Source organism: Epargyreus clarus, unplaced genomic scaffold (genome assembly GCF_041222505.1).
Source record: "Epargyreus clarus isolate Ecla_fem2 unplaced genomic scaffold, WU_Ecla_fem_2.2 ptg000024l, whole genome shotgun sequence".
Taxonomy (NCBI): domain Eukaryota; kingdom Metazoa; phylum Arthropoda; class Insecta; order Lepidoptera; family Hesperiidae; genus Epargyreus; species Epargyreus clarus.
This window is the reverse complement of record NW_027332231.1, coordinates 4,575,845-4,594,676: the sequence shown is the minus strand read 5'-3', so window position 1 is coordinate 4,594,676 and position 18,832 is coordinate 4,575,845. Positions and strand designations below refer to the sequence as shown.

General features: G+C 35.0%; 1 protein-coding gene across 6 annotated transcripts in view; it reads left to right on the top strand.

Moving 5' to 3' along the window:
• Positions 1-18,832, top strand: part of Pde8 (phosphodiesterase 8) — a 286,786-nt gene that overhangs the window by 207,773 nt on the left and 60,181 nt on the right. For 5 of the 6 annotated variants that reach the window (XM_073086216.1, XM_073086215.1, XM_073086218.1 and 2 more), the window contains 2 exons: positions 9,648-9,713; positions 10,671-10,876. In XM_073086216.1, the coding sequence (XP_072942317.1) occupies positions 9,648-9,713; positions 10,671-10,876 (272 nt within the window). Of the gene's footprint in view, positions 1-9,647; positions 9,714-10,670; positions 10,877-11,080; positions 11,161-18,832 lie in introns of those variants that run through there. The other variant, XM_073086219.1, reaches the window with a different exon arrangement.

Sequence of the window (18,832 nt, the reverse complement as noted above, 5' to 3'; positions counted from 1 at the left end):
AAAAACATTGTGAAAAAATCCGATTAGGCACTACTACGTCTACCTACACTGTCTGCAAAGTCATACTTCTACTGCGCTCAGGAATAACCAGCCAAGCATGCTTAGTAAAGCCATTAAGCCACCTTTTCTATTAAGGAAAAGGAATGCATTTCACCAAAAATTACTCCAAACAACACTACTTTCGAAGGTGGTAGAACCCTTTGTGGTTTAAATCCGGCAGCACCACCATCACACCTATTTCTACCTAATAAGAGCAGTGTTACGCGCTGCTGTGTTCCGGTTTGAAGGGTGCGGTAAGGGAGGCAGACTTTTCCGAGGCGTTCCAGCTTAGTCCTCAGGGGTAGCGGCGCAACTGTGGCCGACCTCAGGTAGAAATATCTAATCCTATCTGGGGTTGATTACAGATGTCCATGGGCGGCAGTAGCCACTTACCATAAGGTGGACTGCATGCTTGTCTGCTATTCCTATATTATAAAAAAAAGAACTACGCAAGCAATACAATTTGTTTGAAACCTTCAAATTGCTAAACCCGTTAACTTTGAAAAATTTAACATATCTCTATACTGTTATCGCTGCAATCGTTTATCGCCATCGTCTAGTGTACGACAAGTTGGTGGAACATAAAATTTGTACAAGTTCAGCTATAAAGGTGGCACGGCCATTAAATTGTACGTTTCCCTCGTAGGTGTCAAGTTTATCGCTGCAGTGTTTAATGTCTTGTGGGTAGAACTTCGTGGTTTGATGGTGGCACTACCACATAATATATTCTACTTAACACCAGGTACTAGCGTCACATATATTTCTACCTTACACCTAACAGTGGTATTTTCTACTGCTTGCATTAAAAGATTTCCGAAATTTAGTATAGTAACACAAAGGGTTCCAGTATACTCCTCAGAGATATAAACTTATTTATAGTCGTCCGTAGATAAGATTCATGTTCTATTTGAGCTCAAAAATACATAAATCGTTAAATTACCTTAAAATTCCTTAAGTGCTTCGTGTTTTTGTAATTGATGCTCGAAACGTAATAATAAAACCACATGCTATTGTTACTCATGCTTACAATGCAATTATAAAGACAAGTTCTTTGATGTCAATGCTCAAATGTAATTACAAAGCTGCGTTCTTTGATAGTCATCCTAATAGCGCAGGAATAAAGCCACGAACTTTTGATATTCATGCTCAAAATGCAATAATAACCCAAGTATTTTTGTTATATATGCTCAAGTACAACAAAGACAATCCATTCTGTCAAAATGAATTCTACGTATATATGTCCTAAAGTGAGGAGAAAACACGTGCTTTGTTATTTATGCTCAACATGCACTAATACAACCACGAACTTTTGATATTCATGCTCAGAATGCAATAATAACCCAAGTACTTTTGTTATCATTACCTAAGTACGACAAAGACACTTCATTCTTTCAAAATAAATTCAACGTATATATCCTAAAATGAAGAGAAAACACGTACTTTGTTATTTATGCTCAACATGCAATAATAAAGCCACGAACTTTTGATATTCATGCTCAAAATGCAATAATAACCCAAGTACTTTTGTTATCTATGCTCAAGTACAACAAAAACACTCCATTTTGTCAAAATAAATTCCACGTATATATCCTAAAATGAGGAGAAAACACGTGCTTTGTTATTTATGCTCAACGTGCAATAATAAAGCCACGAACTTTTGATATTCATACTCAAACTGCAATAATAAGAAAAGTACTTTTGTTATTTTTGCTGAATTGCAATGAAGATACGTATTTCCAATGCCAGACAACTATTCTGTCAAAATAAATTCAACGTATCTGTCCTAAGATTAGGAGAAAACACGTGCATCGTTATTTATGTTCAAAATGCAAGAAAAGGCCACGAACTTTTGATATTCATGTTCAAAATGCAATAATAAGCCGAGTACTTTGTTATCTTTGCAAAGTGCAATAAAAATACGTATCCAGACAACCATTCTCTCAAAATAAATTCAGCGTATCTGTTCTGAAAAGAGTGGAAAATAGTGAAAATACTCTAGTGAATTCCCGGCTGATAAAATAAATTGTATTTGCAAAGTTCGCTGTACGTAAAAGCTAATGAGGTGTACGTTTCGGCGTCTTATTTTGACGTAGACGAAAGAAATAAATCGACTCCTAAAACAAGAGTCACTATCTGGTATCAGTATAGTAAATAAATGCTACGGTCCTGCCTGTAAATGCACTTCCGTGCCTCCAGATAGACAAATATTTATTAATAAATTTCCTATTATTTATGTTTAACCGAGTTCCTAAAGAAGAGAGGTTATCTAATCGACACGTCTATATTTTTTACGTGCCCAACGATTTTTTTTATTAGCGTATCTGCGTAGATATAAAAAACTTCTTAATTTTACGGCGTATTTAGTTTCGTCATCAGCTAGTATCAATCCACTGACAGACATAGGGTTCTGGCAAGGCGCGTACTGATCCCGGTCCTCAGATCCCGTCATCCAGTTGCTTCTCGCTGCCCGACGTTGGTATTCGCGCCACCCAGACGGTGGGCGTCCCACGCCAAGTTAACCCACATATAGTGTCTATTCCAATAACTGCTTGCACGAACGAGTGTATATAAAGCAGATGTCATCGGCCTATTCCACTTCGACCAACGATTGTCGAATGTAAATCAGATGTCATCGGCCTATTCGGCTTGCTGCTATTTGAGACGTGCCAGTGACCTTGGTCCCCGTACGAATTTCTTCGTTTCGGAATTCGTCTTTCAGGGGCCGAACATAGTCATTTTGAACTAAAAGATTTTTAATTCTCCTTAAGACATTTTCCAATACTTACTACGGGTTCATAAAGTAATCTTTTTGTAGAAATCTAAAAGGAGTCTATTCAATTACTTTATCTTTAAATTTGGCTTTCAGTGTAAACTTTCCTCAAGTTCAATGGGCTTCTTATCTAAGTTCTTTTTTCACATAAATAGTTTTAGCATCTGAACATTTTAATAAAATGAAATCTAAGATTGTTTTTGTAAAAATGTAACGTTTATATTATGATTTTACTTTTTCAACAGTATTCTAGTTATTACATTATATTTTTTGCAACTATTTTGTACATAACAAAAATAAATTAAAAATAAAGTTTGTACGGTGCGACGTACCATGATTAGTTTGAACAAGTCAAATACAGGAAGGTCGCCGTCAACCTACTCCCACTGCTGAGCATGAGTCTCCTGGGATTCAACAGTCTGCGCTAGCCAACTGCGTACTGGTAGAATTCACAACAATTTGAAAACATTTTATTAAATCTCTTAGGTATGTACATTTCCTCACGATGTTTTCCTTCACCGTTAAAGCAAGTAATAATTAATTAATTTTTAATACGCATTATATAACTTTGAAAATCAGGGGTACCTGGAATTCGAATAGGCAATCACAGGTTTGACAGAAATGTAATTCAATCCACCATGATGAGTTTACCACTTTCAAACGAAGGTGGTCAGGTTGTCTTTGGGCGGCAGCAGACACTTACCTTCAGGTGGACTGCGTGCGTCAGCTACTCCTATATTAAAAAAGGTGTAGCAGTAGTTTTCCCACTTAGCTTGATGTGGCCGTATTTTTCACTTTCATTTAAATCCCAAATAACATAAGAACTTTAAATTTTTTTATAAAACGCAATCGGCAAATGAATATTATTATGCAATCCACCTGATAGCAAGTCTGTAATCAATTCAAGATTGGATTCAAGATTGGACCTGTTATTTGTGGAGATGCGTTGCTCCTGAATACTAAATTATGATAGCTTTAGCGGTTATGTTAATGTCTTTCCCTAACCATTCTTCAAACCAGAACACAGTAGCGCATAGTAGATACCGTTACAGAACTTTTTCTAAAATTGAAATAGATACAGTTATAGAACTTTTTCTAAAATTGAAACTACCGGTAGTTTCCCCACTAAACCCGTTCGCATACTTTAACGAAATGCAAAATACATTTGACGCCCCACTTAGCTTGATGTGGCCGTATTTTTCACTTTCATTCACGCGAATGACAAGAACTCCGCATTATAGGGTGAATGTGTGTTTTACGAGTACCCTCTCGCAAATGGACTTGAGTGTACCTGAAACATATAAAGAAAGTGTGTATTCTAGTAATATATTTCCGTCTCGTTTATGCGTAGTTACACTAGCAATAAATATATTTTATAATATTGTAGTAGCATATGATGTAGCCATTAACGCCTGTGGACTTCTATAACCAAATTCATGTACATTAGGGGTTATATGGTAGATCTATATGGTCGTCTCATATTTAAGTCTACATTGCATACACCAACCTAAGAACTGCTTGACGATGTTATAGGTAGCACCCGGTAAAATATAAGAACCTACTGGTACTTATATTCGACCGGCTAAATTCTAGTGGGTAAACTTTCGTCCCCTACTGGGAATTTATTTTCAAATATTTTGTTGATTCATTAAGCATAAATAAATAACTTTGTGCAACGTCTGCGGTCATGCAGTATATTATACCTAAATACTGGACTTTAATACCCAAGCGCTTAGAAATTTATTAAGTAATAAAATAGGAAAGTAAGTAAATTACTCATGGATTAGTTTTTAAAATAGATAATTCAAAACGCATACTTATACTTTATTTGGTATTGCTTATTTATTTTAAGACGAACATCTTACGTCTATCCCTTTCAGTAAAATATCTGTATAATATTCCCCAATAAAGGGTTAGGATCACTTCAGCGACCAATGTTCAATCGGCATTTCACAATACCCTCTCAAGACATAATGAGCGGTCGACTGGAAGACTCCGTATATATAATATTTAATAACATACAAACGTAGGTGTACAAAAAATATTCTTTATGTTTTATCGAGGATCTGTACCCTTACCATGAGTTTTCAAAACATCCCACAATTTTACGTTACGTTTACTCAATCCATTATTCTGTTCCGTTTTCTTCAGTAGACTGAGTAAACGTAACAATAAGTAAGTGACGATGAACTTTTTGTCTACCTCACATGTTCGCAAAAAAGAGAGACAAAACATAAAGCGTCATTTTGTCAATTTAGACATTTAATGTTACGTTACTGATACGATAGTTCTAATAAAATCCGCTAGGGGCGCTGATTGGGATTTGTATGGGCAAATACGTAAACAAATACCAAAACAGTCATATTTGTCAAAACGTAAAAACTCATGGTTAGGGTGCTGATAAATAAAGACCAAAGGCAAGTGTGAACAGGGAATTACGCACCGTGTTATAAAAAAAAGTTTATGATACTCGTACATTTAGTAAAAATCATTCAAGAAATGTCTATTTCTAGTTATAACGATCAATTATTTCAGACATATAATTGGCCAAGTGCGAATCGAATTAACACACAGATCGGTTCCATATCGGCACCTAATTTTCATTTATTTCTTAGTTTTAGTATAAGTTAAAGTTTTACATTGTGAAATTTAAACTGGTCACCTGTTAGTTCAAAAGATAACACGAAAAATGACGATATGTATAATAGTTTTTCTCTTTTCAGTAAATTATTTTGGAGCAGTCGGGGTTTGTTTCTATAAAAAAAATCCTATATTAAACGAATTAGCTAAGTTATTCCACGTACTAAACGTTGTCTAGTAATACAGACTCTGTACTAGTGAGAAAAACAATTGATGAATCACACTTCTTTTACGACAATAATTAACATGCTGAACTGCTTTCTATTCTTACACCAGCAATATCATTGGTCGTTAATATTATCGTTGGCGCCGAGGCAGATAATGAATAATGATCAGAAATATCACTAACATTTCTATATTGTATAGACACATTGTATTGTTGTTTACGCGTGCGGTTTACGCGTGCGCCGAAATCAATACATTTGTTGCCAAGATGATCTCAGATAGACAAGTAAGAAACCGACCAAGCGTGAGTCGGACTCATACATCAAGGGTTCCGTGCGTAAATAAAAGAAATCTTTTAGAGCTTTAACTGAATATTTGTTTAAACGTACATAAAACACGTATGATAACTACATGGACACAGAAATGTGTACCTTTAAATTAAATCAATCAGATGGACAGACATACAAGAGATCTTAAAAGAATTTCGTTTACTCGTTTTTATGTACGGAACCCTAAAAATGATCTTATTCATTCACTAATCATTGGAGAACTGGATATGGACCTAGACCTCTCCAAGTTGGTGCCACTTAATCTGATCCTGTGTTGTATGGAGCAATTAGTCTTCTTCAGATCATCAATACTGGTAAAATAAGTCACCTTCAAAGAAGTCAGGACATGGCCACCACTCGACACCTCAAAAATGTTTTCATGCAAAATATTACACAAATAGCATAAAGACGTCAAATTTCGAGTTATTTTTAATTCATTTAGCTATATTTACAGATAAGCAAGGTATTTTCGAGCATGTATCATAGCTAATATTAAATTTCTTACTAAGTCTACAAAGACGGGATTAAGTAAACTACAAGCAAACGTGATTTAAGTGAGCGTTGCACTCCAATTCAATTTGGGAATAGCGATAAGGGGCAACACCTGCCGGGGAGTTGTGCGCTGTGTAAGTGTATTTACAGCACGCTCGTTGAATTTTGTACGTATTGATACAAGTATTGGGTCCCATTTATATGTATAGACTTTGAATATATCAGATGCTTTCAGTAGTAGACAAAATCGTACAACATTTTGATAGGCAAAAGAAAAAAAACGTTTTCAAAGGTATGTGAAGTCTACCAATTCGCACTTGGCCAGCGCGGTGGACTACAGGTGCTCAACAGTGGGACAATAATGGGTTGATGATGAAAATATAATTTATTTAAATGAAGGAATTGTAAACTCCATAAGTTCAAGTCAGTTTGGGGTTCCCTCTCAGCATAAATTGTCTATGAATAAGCGCCGTTAAAGTTATTATGCAACACGCACACTTAGTCTGCTCCTGTCTTGCATGGAGCAGTTATTGACTATCTCCTACCTATAGGCGTAATACCTCATAGGCGTGAAATTAAAATTATTTTTAATTCATAAAGCAATATTTACACATATGCAAGGTATTTTAGAACATGTGTCATAGCTAATATTAGATTCAAAGTCTACATCCGCACGGGATCAAGTAAACTACAAGCAAACGTGATTTACGTGAGCGTTGCACTCCAATTCAATTTGGGAATAGAGATAAGGGGCAACACCTGCCGGGGAGTTGTGCGCTGTGTAAGTGTATTTACAGCACGCTCGTTGAATTTTGTACGTATTGATGCAAGTATTGGGTCCCATTTATATGTATAGACTTTGAATATATCAGATGCTTTCAGTGGTAGACAAAGTCGTACAATATTTTGATAGGCACATATAAATATATTGTACCACTGTTTTTAATATTTAAATAGTAGTAAAATCATTTATTTAAATTAAGGAATTTCGTTAAAAAAATATAAAAAAATGTAGGTAACTCTAAACTCCATAAGTTCAGTTTAGTTCAGGGTTCTCTCTGAACATAAATTGTCTATGAATAAGCGCCGTTAAAGTTATTATGCAACACGCACACTTAATCTGCTCCTGTCTTGCATGGAGCAGTCATAGACTGTCTTCTACCTATAGGCGTAATATCTTATAGGCGTCAAATTAAAATTATTTTTATTTCATAAAGCTATATTTACACATATGCAAGGTATTTTAGAACATGTGTCATAGCTAATATTAGATTCAAAGTCTACATCCGCAAGGGATCAAGTAAACTACAAGCAAACGTGATTTCTATGAGCGTTGCACTCCAATTCAATTTGGGAATAGAGATAAGGGGCAACACCTGCCGGGGAGTTGTGCGCTGTGTAAGTGTATTCACAGCACGCTCGTTGAATTCTGTACGTATTGATAGAACATTATCAAATAAGTATTCGGTCCTATTTGTATCTACACATACTGGCCGTTGTAGGCAAAATATTTTTTTTCGTACAATATTTGTACACGTGAGTAATGATAGCCTAGTGATTGAAACTCGGGTCCCGATCGAGTAATCTGAGGGTCATATTTCAGGCGCCTCTGTTTTTTTAATTAAGTGTTTATTAGAAATTATTCATTTATTTACAACTTATTGGCCAAAACAAAGTTGTAGTACAAAAAAATATTGATTCTAAAAATACACCCTTTTTTTCTCAAAATTTCAAAATGGTTTCAAACTTTACCATTGCTGTCATCTTTAGCCTTATTACAGAAAAAATAACATGTTTAGGTTTAGTCTTTCGACAACATGGAGATTCAATTTCATCTACACACTATAAAGGGTTAATAGGGTGAGAGTCAGAATCCTTGCTGTGCGATGTTTCGTAAAATGCCAACTGAGCCGAGGTTTCGATTTCCGGTCGGGACAAATGTTTATGTGGCAGGCAAATATTTGTTGCGGACAACCCCGCATTAGGCGTTGATTGTGGACGCATATCATCGAGGCTCCATTTCCTCGGAACTTACGCTATTTCCCGCCTCAATACCTTCTGATACGAAAATAGAATATTATTTGGAATGAACATACAATAAATAAATCAATTGAATTAAAATTCCATCTATTGCCAATTTTTTCTGCAATATTGTTAAAAATCTCTATCCTCGGAATATTTTGGCTCAATAGAGAAAATGTCGAGGTCTACTAGCAAAAGTATTAATTTCTGAATATAATGACGATTACGACATCGTTAAAAATGCTGTTTGCTTTGCAAAATGGATATAACAAAGGAGCAAGTAAAGAACATAGAGAAGTAGTCACTACCGCCCATGGACGGACATTTTTACCAGTACTGTTTGAGGCAACTGATCTTAGGAATCTTTATGAGAATATTCACAAAGGTACTTAGATTGTAAAAGCAGCGATAACCTATTGCTTGAAACTTGGTTTCTCAATCAGGGGTCCAAGGATTGAATCCCAGACACACACCTTTGATTTCTGGTCGGGACAAATGTTTATCTGGCAGGCAAATATTTGTTGCGGACAACCCTGCATTATTTGTTGATTGTGGACGCATATCATCGGGGCTCCATTTCCTCGGAACTTACGCTATTTCCCGCCTCAATACCTTTTGGTACGAAAATAGATTTTATATGTAGAAAATAAATTTAAAATTTTGTCAACATTTTTGTTTTGGATTTGTTTAAAGTTTTTCTTCACTTAACCTCAAGCTAAACAAAAAAGACAAAGTTTACTAGAAATGTAATATTGAAAAATCAAATTTTGAAAAATTATTTCACCCAGATTTTTTTGAATAATTTGCTGTAATATGCTTTAAGTAATTAAAGCAGCAAACGTGACTGTAAGTAGTTTCCGTGCCTACGGACATCTGGAATCAACCCCAAATAGGACTGGAGTCCTGCTGAAGGTTACCCACAGGTGCGGTCCTACCCCCTGAGGACTGAGGTCGTTCCTGTCGCTTTAGGATAAGTTTTCAATGCCTTGTATACAATAATATCGATAAACGGTATCGTAATACTGCTACTGTAATTGATTATCATATCTGGGGAATATTGACCTTCATTAAATATTTATTTTTAAGCATGTTTGTATCAAATCCATATAATTTCGTCATATCGCTGATAAGAATATTTTCAGAGATGTTGATAAGGTTGATGTATATTACACAAAGTGTTCTCTTTGCAGAACAGGTCGCCGCCGCCCGCCTACATCCCCTCTGCCCTGTTCTACGCGCCGCCTGAACCCCTTGAGGTAATTATTTTAACATTTCTATAAGAAATAAATATCTATATTGATCTCTAAATCAGTTAATATTAAAGAAAGTTTTTCAAAACAAGCTGCTGCATCAATAAGAGTATTCATTAAGTTAAAACAACGGAAATTTGATAAGGTTATTTAAGATAAGTATTTATATTATATACAAGAGCGGTAGAACGTTAAATAGAGAAAATAGAACATCCGCCCAAAATTATAACCTTCAAAATTTTAAGAAAGTCATGAAATTTAAAGAATCATCAACAATTTGAAAGTAGGAGGCTACGTAAAACCATTAGGTGACAAGGTCGCGAAGAATAATTTCTGGAAGAAATTCTCCCAGGAGACATTAAAAGACATCCCGTAGTGAATTATTAACGAATTTTAAGAGCCGGAATTGATCAAGGGGACATTCGAAGAGGAATCTATTACGTACTAATTAATTATATTGAGTAAAACATCAACTTCCTGGTTTAAATTAAATTGAAACTTGAAGGATACAATGCTAATCGGCATCTCACTTATAGATGGATTAAGTAAACTTAGGTAAAGGCATCTATTTCCGTGATACTTTACTGGACAGAAAATTGGAAGTTTAACCATTTACTTAGATTTTTCATGGTTGATTGAATAAATTTACCCACTTTGAACGGAATAATTAAAAACCTTGAACAATTATCAAGAACCGACGACAATTTATAATTTTGAATAATTTTGACCCGTTCACCTCATCATCGATCGCCAGGATTAACGATTTCGATCAGTCGATCTTAGCGTGGTTTTTAGTTTTAAAGTGTAATTTTATTATTTACTTACGCCAAAAAATAATACATTTTTTGCGCGTAAGTAAACGGTATGTAACGGTTTTTTTGAAGTCGATTTTTACCCACTGAACAGTCAGTGTAATTCAATTTTTATGTGTTACAAGTTTATAAATTTGTGTTATCTCTCCAGCTACTATGCGTGTTCCCGGAGCGTGCGTCGCGCGTGTGCGCGGCGGCGTGCGGCGCGGCGGCGCGAGCGGGCGGTGAGGCGCGCGCGGTACGCGGCGCGAGGGAGGCGCTCGACGCGTTCCGACGCGACAACGACTCGCGGCAACCCCACGTTGTCGTTGTCGACGCGCGACAACCGCAGATACTTGATGCTGCGTTGCTTGCACGGTAAGCTTTTGAAGACTTCTTCAATCATTGTACATCGTTGACGCTCCGTATAGTAGAGCGACCATCATACCGGTCGGATACACAGTGGGTTCCAGGTTCGACCTCTACAGACAGATATCTAAATAATAAATTTAAATATATGTTGTGGGCCCGTGTACATTTGTGCGTATTTACCTTTAAGTCGTCGTCCGCCGTCCGCGCCGCGACAACGACTCGCGGCAACCCCACGTTGTTGTTGTTGATGCGCGACAACCGCAGATACTTGATGCTGCGTTGCTTGCACGGTAAGCACTTTTGAAGACTTTTTCAATCATTGTACATCGTTGACGCTCCATGTGGTAGAGCGGTCATCATTCCGGTCGGACACACAATGGGTCCCAGGTTCGGACAAACAAATATCTAAATGATAGATTGAAATATCTATTGTGGGCCCATGTTTATAGTATTTTAAAGACTACTTCCATCAATGACTACCTGATATATTTAGTTATGAGATGTAGAAATGTATCTAGTTATACTCACTCTCTCAATCACTGCATAATTATAATCTAGAAACGTGAATCATCGTATGCACAACATACAAACAAAAGTAATCAAATAATAAAATACAAAAGTAAATCAATTTAATAATTTATTTACTCACTTAAAATTCTTTGCACTGCTAAGATTAAATAGAACTGGTCATAAAACAAATATCCCGTTTAATTTTTCAAAAATATAACTGAAGCTGGAATAGCCACAAACGATTTACGAGCATTGTAGACTCAATTTGGGAGGTCGTTATTTATGTATCACTTAAAAGTCTGCGGTTTTTAATAACTTGTTGCAACTGTTATTTATTTTATAGACTGAAACTTTAATAACTCCATTAAACTACATCGTTAACTTCAAAGGGATATTGATACTACGCTTTTTAAATTTTTAAAGGAAAGATAAAAATATGATATCACGAGTAAAACTTTTTATGATGCGTTACTTTGCGAAAATCTTTGATAAATTTAGGATGAAAAACCACATTGCAACAATCCCCTACTAATATGTATCATGATATATATTTTAAACCATGCAGTATGCACCACCCTTCCTCCCAAATTAGTTACGTGGACATGCAGTCATAAAAAAAATGTATGGTTTTTATGGTCGTTTAGTTCCTTAGTTTCAGTCAAAAGAGTTTAATATATCTGTCTCACGTCTCTCTTCAAATCTTTGTTAGGTGCTGTTGCCGGCCACACCACAGTGCTGTTCGAGGTTTATTCGATGTATATCTCAGAGCTGTCTGTAATGAATTTGAAGCTCACGCTCAATGCAATCACGCAAACTAATCCGTTCCCAACGTCTTCTACACGCGCTTGTGAAATTGTAGAGGAATTCACTAGTAGTAGTGAAATTATATACAATAGAAATTGATAAACAAGCTATTGCTGTTCCACTGCTGGGCACAAATCTGTCCTTAGAACTAAAAGGATTTAAACTGCAGTTTTGCCCGTTGTCAACCTATTACTATCCCACTGCTGGGCTCAGGTCTCCTCTCAGATTCAGAGGGTTCATACTCCACCGAATTAGGCAAAGGCGAATTAGTAGACATCACACTCCATTGAAACCTCTTTTTTTAAAGATCTCAGGCGTAAAGGCAACCCCTAATAATGTTTCCCTTTACCGTTATAGCAAATGACAATTAATTTCTGAACAGGTTTAGCGCATTGTATTTCACCAAAAAATTAAACCATGAATTGAACGGAAAATAATATTGTTTAAAATATATCCTAAATTCATGTATACATCATATAAAGGATTACAATTTCACAATGAATGCATAGATGCATGACTACGGAAACGTACCGTAGGTAGGATCTAGCTGTACACAAATACAGTAAATACCGAGAGATTCAGTGGTATTACTGGATTTACAGTCGCAGTCCAATCTAGATAGAGTACCAATCACTATTTCTACTCTATCTGTACAATGTTCTAATGCTACCAAATACAATGTAAAGTTTAGTACAAAGGACAAGGTACACAAGAAGAAATAAGGTACAAGAATGTTCGTAGACAAAAGTATTGAGAAGTAAACGTTGTTAAATTCTGTAAAATTTCTCTTCACTTTAGGATTATATAGTAATACAAATTGCTTTTCTAAAGTCCATCTGTAATTTCAACACTATTAAAGATATGATAGATATGACACCTAAGCATAAAAACCAGTTTTAATAATGTACGTCTGTGTTTGTACGGGTTAATCTTAAAAGTGATCGATGTTATCACTACGTTTCTATTTCAATGGAATGTAAATGTAAAGAAGCATATACAAAAAGATAAATTATCTAGTGGTGCATGCCATCGTCATCAATAAAATATTCCTTTACTCTCAGAGCAATAGGAAGGCCGTTAAACATCACACTGACCAGGTCTGAATTGATAGACTTAATTAACACACCTTTAAAAACTTTTTTTAAAACTCTCAAAAAATATTTCTCAAAATAAAACAATGCGTAATCAGTCGCTGCAACTTATCAGATGTTGAAAACTAATTTGCAAAGAGTTTAATTCATTGTGTCCGATAAATTAATGGTTTTACGACGAACCTCTTTAGATTGATCGGTCGTTTGACATTCTATTAATCTTCAGTAATCGCTCGTTCACGTTTATTGTAATCCAGATTAGGCTAACAAAATAACAGATTATATAATCAAAAGTCATATAATGCTTTCATGTCAAACGTAAGCTCAATGTTAGTGTTATTTTAAGTGATTTAATAAACACTCTTAACTTACTATAGTTTTAACGACACTGTAAAATATTGACAGACAGACAGTCTCTAAATAATGGGACAAATATGAAATTGTAGGTAGAGCCTAAGAATTCTGTAAAAATATTTTGAGATGTGTTATGGATATGTCTGAGGTCAACCACACATGCGTAGCTGCCCCTGAGGCCTCGGATAAGTATGTCTCCCTACCCTTCGATCAACAATTGGTATTGTTGATCGAAGCCCTTACCACACCCTTCAAACCGGACACATCAGAGCTTTTATCACTGATATTATTAGTCCGCAATAGGTGTCGCGGTGGTGCTTCTAGAGTAGATGTTCCTACCCCTTTGGTTTAGTGATCAACATTACATACTCATATAAACTTCAATAGCTTTATACAACAGCAGATACGAGAATTAATCGGCGCCCAATAGCTTAAACTCGTTAGTTTGAGCAACATGTCTGGTTAGACGTGTTGCGTGTTAGTTCAGAACAGAGTTTAATTCGTCATTACTGCCTCTAATAGATTTATGAACGCGACAATCGCTTTAGGCGATTGGTCGATCCGCTTGACATTCGATTAATCATCGGTAATTGTACGTACATTCGTATAATAAGTAACTCACTATAACCTTAGATGAGTAAAATACATAGATTGATCACTCCTAACAAGAAAGTGTAATCAGTTTGATAATTGAAATTGTTGCGTAAATAAAGTGTTGCTACGTCTCCATGCCAAAATGTTTGAAATTCTTATTTAATTATTACGTAAATTACGTACTATTAGTTATTTATAGGTTAATTTTCTCCAAAAAAAATTTTATTTGTCAAGAATTCAAACAATAAATGATTAAATCATCTTTTTGTGGCTTCATTCAACTTCAAGGCGGTGAAGTATCTTTCTATTTTACTTATCAATGACTATAACCTAAATTCTGCAATAAAATTATGAAATTAAAAAGCAAAAATCCTATCTTGTATCATAAGCTATTTCAAGGTTATTACGCGTATATCATTAGATATTACTTTATTTAAATTTTCAAAATTAATAACAACATTAATCATTTACATGCATGTTTATAATATTTATTATGTAATTTATGGCAATATGAATGATTAACATTATATATATTTTAAGTTTGTAAATAGATAGATATATTATATATAATTATGTTAATAACATAGTAATAAATAACAGTAAAGTGTGCAACATTATCTTGTTATATTAAATATGAAGTAAGAATATTGACACTCAAAGTTAAACCGTTTTCCTCTTTGGCAAAATTTAAACAAAATAAATTGTAGAATCAAAATGAAAGAATTATTAGAAATTCGCAGTCGATGTTAAGCTATAAAAGTGACATAAGTAAATTCCCTTTTTGACATAAATGCAAAAACATGAATTTCTTTGAAAGGTGGCATGCCCAGAGTCCAACCAGGGAGCTACCACCACCATATCCACGTATGCGTGAAGCAGTTCTGTATCTAGGCTTAGTCCTGAGGAGTGGCAACAGATCCACATGTAGGTTACAAAGGTGGGAGAAGCCTTTGTGGTTCGACACACCTATTTCTACCTAATAACAGCAGTGTTAGGCGCTGTTGTGTTCCGTTTTGAAGGGTGTGGTAAGGGAGGCAGACTTTTCCGAGGCGTTCCAGCTTAGTCCTCAGGGGTAGCGGCGCATCTGTGGCCGATCTCCGGTAGGAATATCTAATCCTATCTGGGGTTGATTACAGATGTCCATGGGCGGCAGTAGCCATTTGCCATCAGGTGGACTGCATGCTCGTCTGCTACTCCTACATTATAAAAAAAATACTCATTGGCCACTTCAATTTTATTTTTAAAATGTCTACTGTTTTAAATGAATATTTCAAGAGTGTTGGCAACACATAGCGGAATCTACCATATAAAAACATTTAAAACGCCATATTATACGCTATATTATGCAAACGAGGTTGACATCTGAAAAATATTTCCCCGAATGTACAGGCAATTTCGCCAATTCGGACAATGGTGTTTTTTTTGGGAAAATATTTTCAATAAAAATTATTTCAAGGAAAGTTGAAAATTTGCGCAAGGAGACTCCCAATGCTTATTTTTTGGTAGTTAAATTCATGCTTGTATGCTAATTTAACAATTTCTAGAATTTGTCGACATTTTGAATGTGACGAATTTTGAAAGTGAACTGTAGCGTAGACTGAACGATCAAAATGTACCCTGGCCTAATCAAAGCGTGCTCGGTTTCTACTGACGATTTGAATTTAAAGTCGTGTTTAAACTTTGCTTTTCCGACAGGGGACTGAAAAGTGAAAAGCGAGAGAGTTTTAACGCCCATATATGTATGTTATGTCATAGGTATGTGTATCCTCACATATATATGTATCCCGACTTTGTGAGCGTGGAAAGAATCCTTAAGGAATATTATGAACATTATAATTTCCGTACAAAAATAATTTAAATATATAAGCACATCGTTTCGAAAAATTAGCGGTAGAAGTATGCTTTGTTCTATTTTTTTTTTGTGCCTGGGATGCGATGCGATGCCTAGTAGGTATATCACGGCATCCACTTTATATATCTACTTACATTTAATAAATCTAATCTAATATAATAGATATTTTATAAGCCATACTCTTTATATCTTCAGATAGTTCTATTGTTGGTATATCTCGCCATGTTCCACAACAAAGTAACTCAGTCCATTTCCCGATATGACACCACAGTCCCACGGGGCTGAACACTGCATTTGCTCTGCACAATACAAAGAGAAACGCTGGAATTGAATCTAGATGTCCATCTAGATAAAAGAGTGTGCTTCGTACTACTGACGTGGCAAGGGGTTGTCTATTGAGTTTCTTATTTAGAGAATGAAGAGGTCCGTGTCAAGAAACGTTAATATGACCATTTTAGGAAATATTAATGTGTAGCTTCGATCTTCAGAATGTTTAAGGATATTTAACTTGGATTATAATGGAAAATCTAAGTAGTCATCAATCTAAGTACTAAAACATATGTAACAATAAGGCAAAAATATGTTACTCATGAGTTAGGTGGGATGATACATCATTGATAATTATATAGAAATTAAGAGCCTCTGCAAACTACAGCCTTTTATATCGGTCGATAGTTTGGTGGGACCTTCAATTAATTTGAGTAAGTGTGCAAGTTAGACCACATTGCTACCGCGGAGAAATTACACAAGAAAGAAAATTTTGAGCGGTGCGAAGTAAACAAATTTAATAACTCTAAATGTAACTGTGTACCAAATATTTCTCTTTGGAAAATGCGAAGTTGTCAAGCCAAAAAATAGGTTAATACGATAAGACAAAGTAAATATCCGAGCAACACTTATTACTCACTGTTTTTTTTAATTCTCAACTAAACAGGCGCAAAGTCTAATGTTGTGCGAAAACCGGAAAAATGCCTATCATCTTTATAATAATCTTGGCTTAAGAAACATCACTAAATTCACAAAGTGAAAAGGTTCAACGCTCGTCACTATATTAAAACGGGAACCTTTTAACAAAACTCCGTCGGTGTAAAATTTTGATGCTCTCAGGTTGTCGCCTTCATGAATTATGGACCTTAAATGTTAGAATTTTTACACAAAAACCTTTTACAAACTCGCGGCTTATGAAGCGCGTCAGTTTTTGTAATTTTGTATTAACTTTGTGATATATTTCCCTCTTTTACAATACGGTATCATTGATTTATTGCTTGCCCTGTATATAAATCAACTATTTGATTTAATATTGCGTTTTTCATTTGTTTCATGTTGTATTCGTAATATCCGGAAATGGTGTTATATTTACGAGAGGAAAATATATTATTTTTATCTGAGCTTCCAACCTCAGTCTTAAACTACCTTTTTTGACGACGATTGGCCAAATTGTAGGGTAAAGCCCTTTCTCGGTAAATTTTAGAATCCCTCAACATACTCGTATTTAATGAACATGTCAATACCAATCGAACATTTAGCATTTAGATTGACAGGATTGTTGATATTGAGCGATCCTCGGGGATGAACCGAAATTGGTTGAGGATATGATAACTTTGAGTTATCCGTCGACAATTATTTACGATTTGGAGGTAGTGACTAATTGAGCGACCAAATAGCAGTGCCAGCTTAGTGCCTCGAATTCGAAAATTGTCAATTTTAGCCTACATACATTGACCAAAGTTATAATATATACGCGATAAGCAAAAATTACGTAATATTGATTATTAATAACAGACCTAACGCACACAATGTCTTATCTAAAACTCGCAATCCGCATTTGAAAATTCGCGCAACGCTTATTCTGCACAAATGGCTTCAACTCGGTGTAGTTATATATTTACGATAGTTAATATTATTAAGGTTGACTTAAGTATTGATCAATAAATATCGTACCGTAAAATCTCTTGTTGTCAATAAATTTTACAATCCCTTAACGTATTTAATGATCATGTCAATACCGAACGAACATTTAGCATTTAGATTGACAGGATTGTTGATATTGAGCGATCCTCAGGGACGAACCGAAATGGGTTGAGGATATGATAATTTTGAATTCAGTGGATTCCGTACAGTAGATATTAAATACTTGTCAAGTATTGTTTGAGTTGAACAATCTTGTTTTAGATTGAATAAACTTGTTAACGCTGGACCATAATTTTGTATTTGATGGAGTTGAGATATTGACATTGGAATGTCCTTCAGCGATTGTTTGAGATTTGTAAGAAGGTATTATGTTGACTTATTAACGTCCTTTATTATTAATAAGTCAATTTATACAATTTTTGCTTATTTTTTTTGTAGGCAGAAATTAATAAATTTAGATGTTTTGTAAACTAAACATTGCTTAGATTGAATATTGTCAATAACTGGTATTTATATAAAAAAAATATATACGTACATTTCATAGAATATTATATAATAATCTGTATATTGGTGTTTTCCAAAGATATATCTAGTGTAGATATTTTATTTATCATTCATATTCTATTGACAGGCGGCGGAAAAACCTTGGGAAATAAAATGTGATAGTCGGCGTAGCTCTTACCTTCATTACGAATTCTTCATTTGCCTACGAATCAGCCACACAAACACACATTACGATGTTACTTATATAATAATATCATGGTGGTCCGTATTTGTTATGCACATATAAATAAAGTCATTTTTAGCGCAAAATGTATACCGCCAAGTGGTATTAAGATATAATTA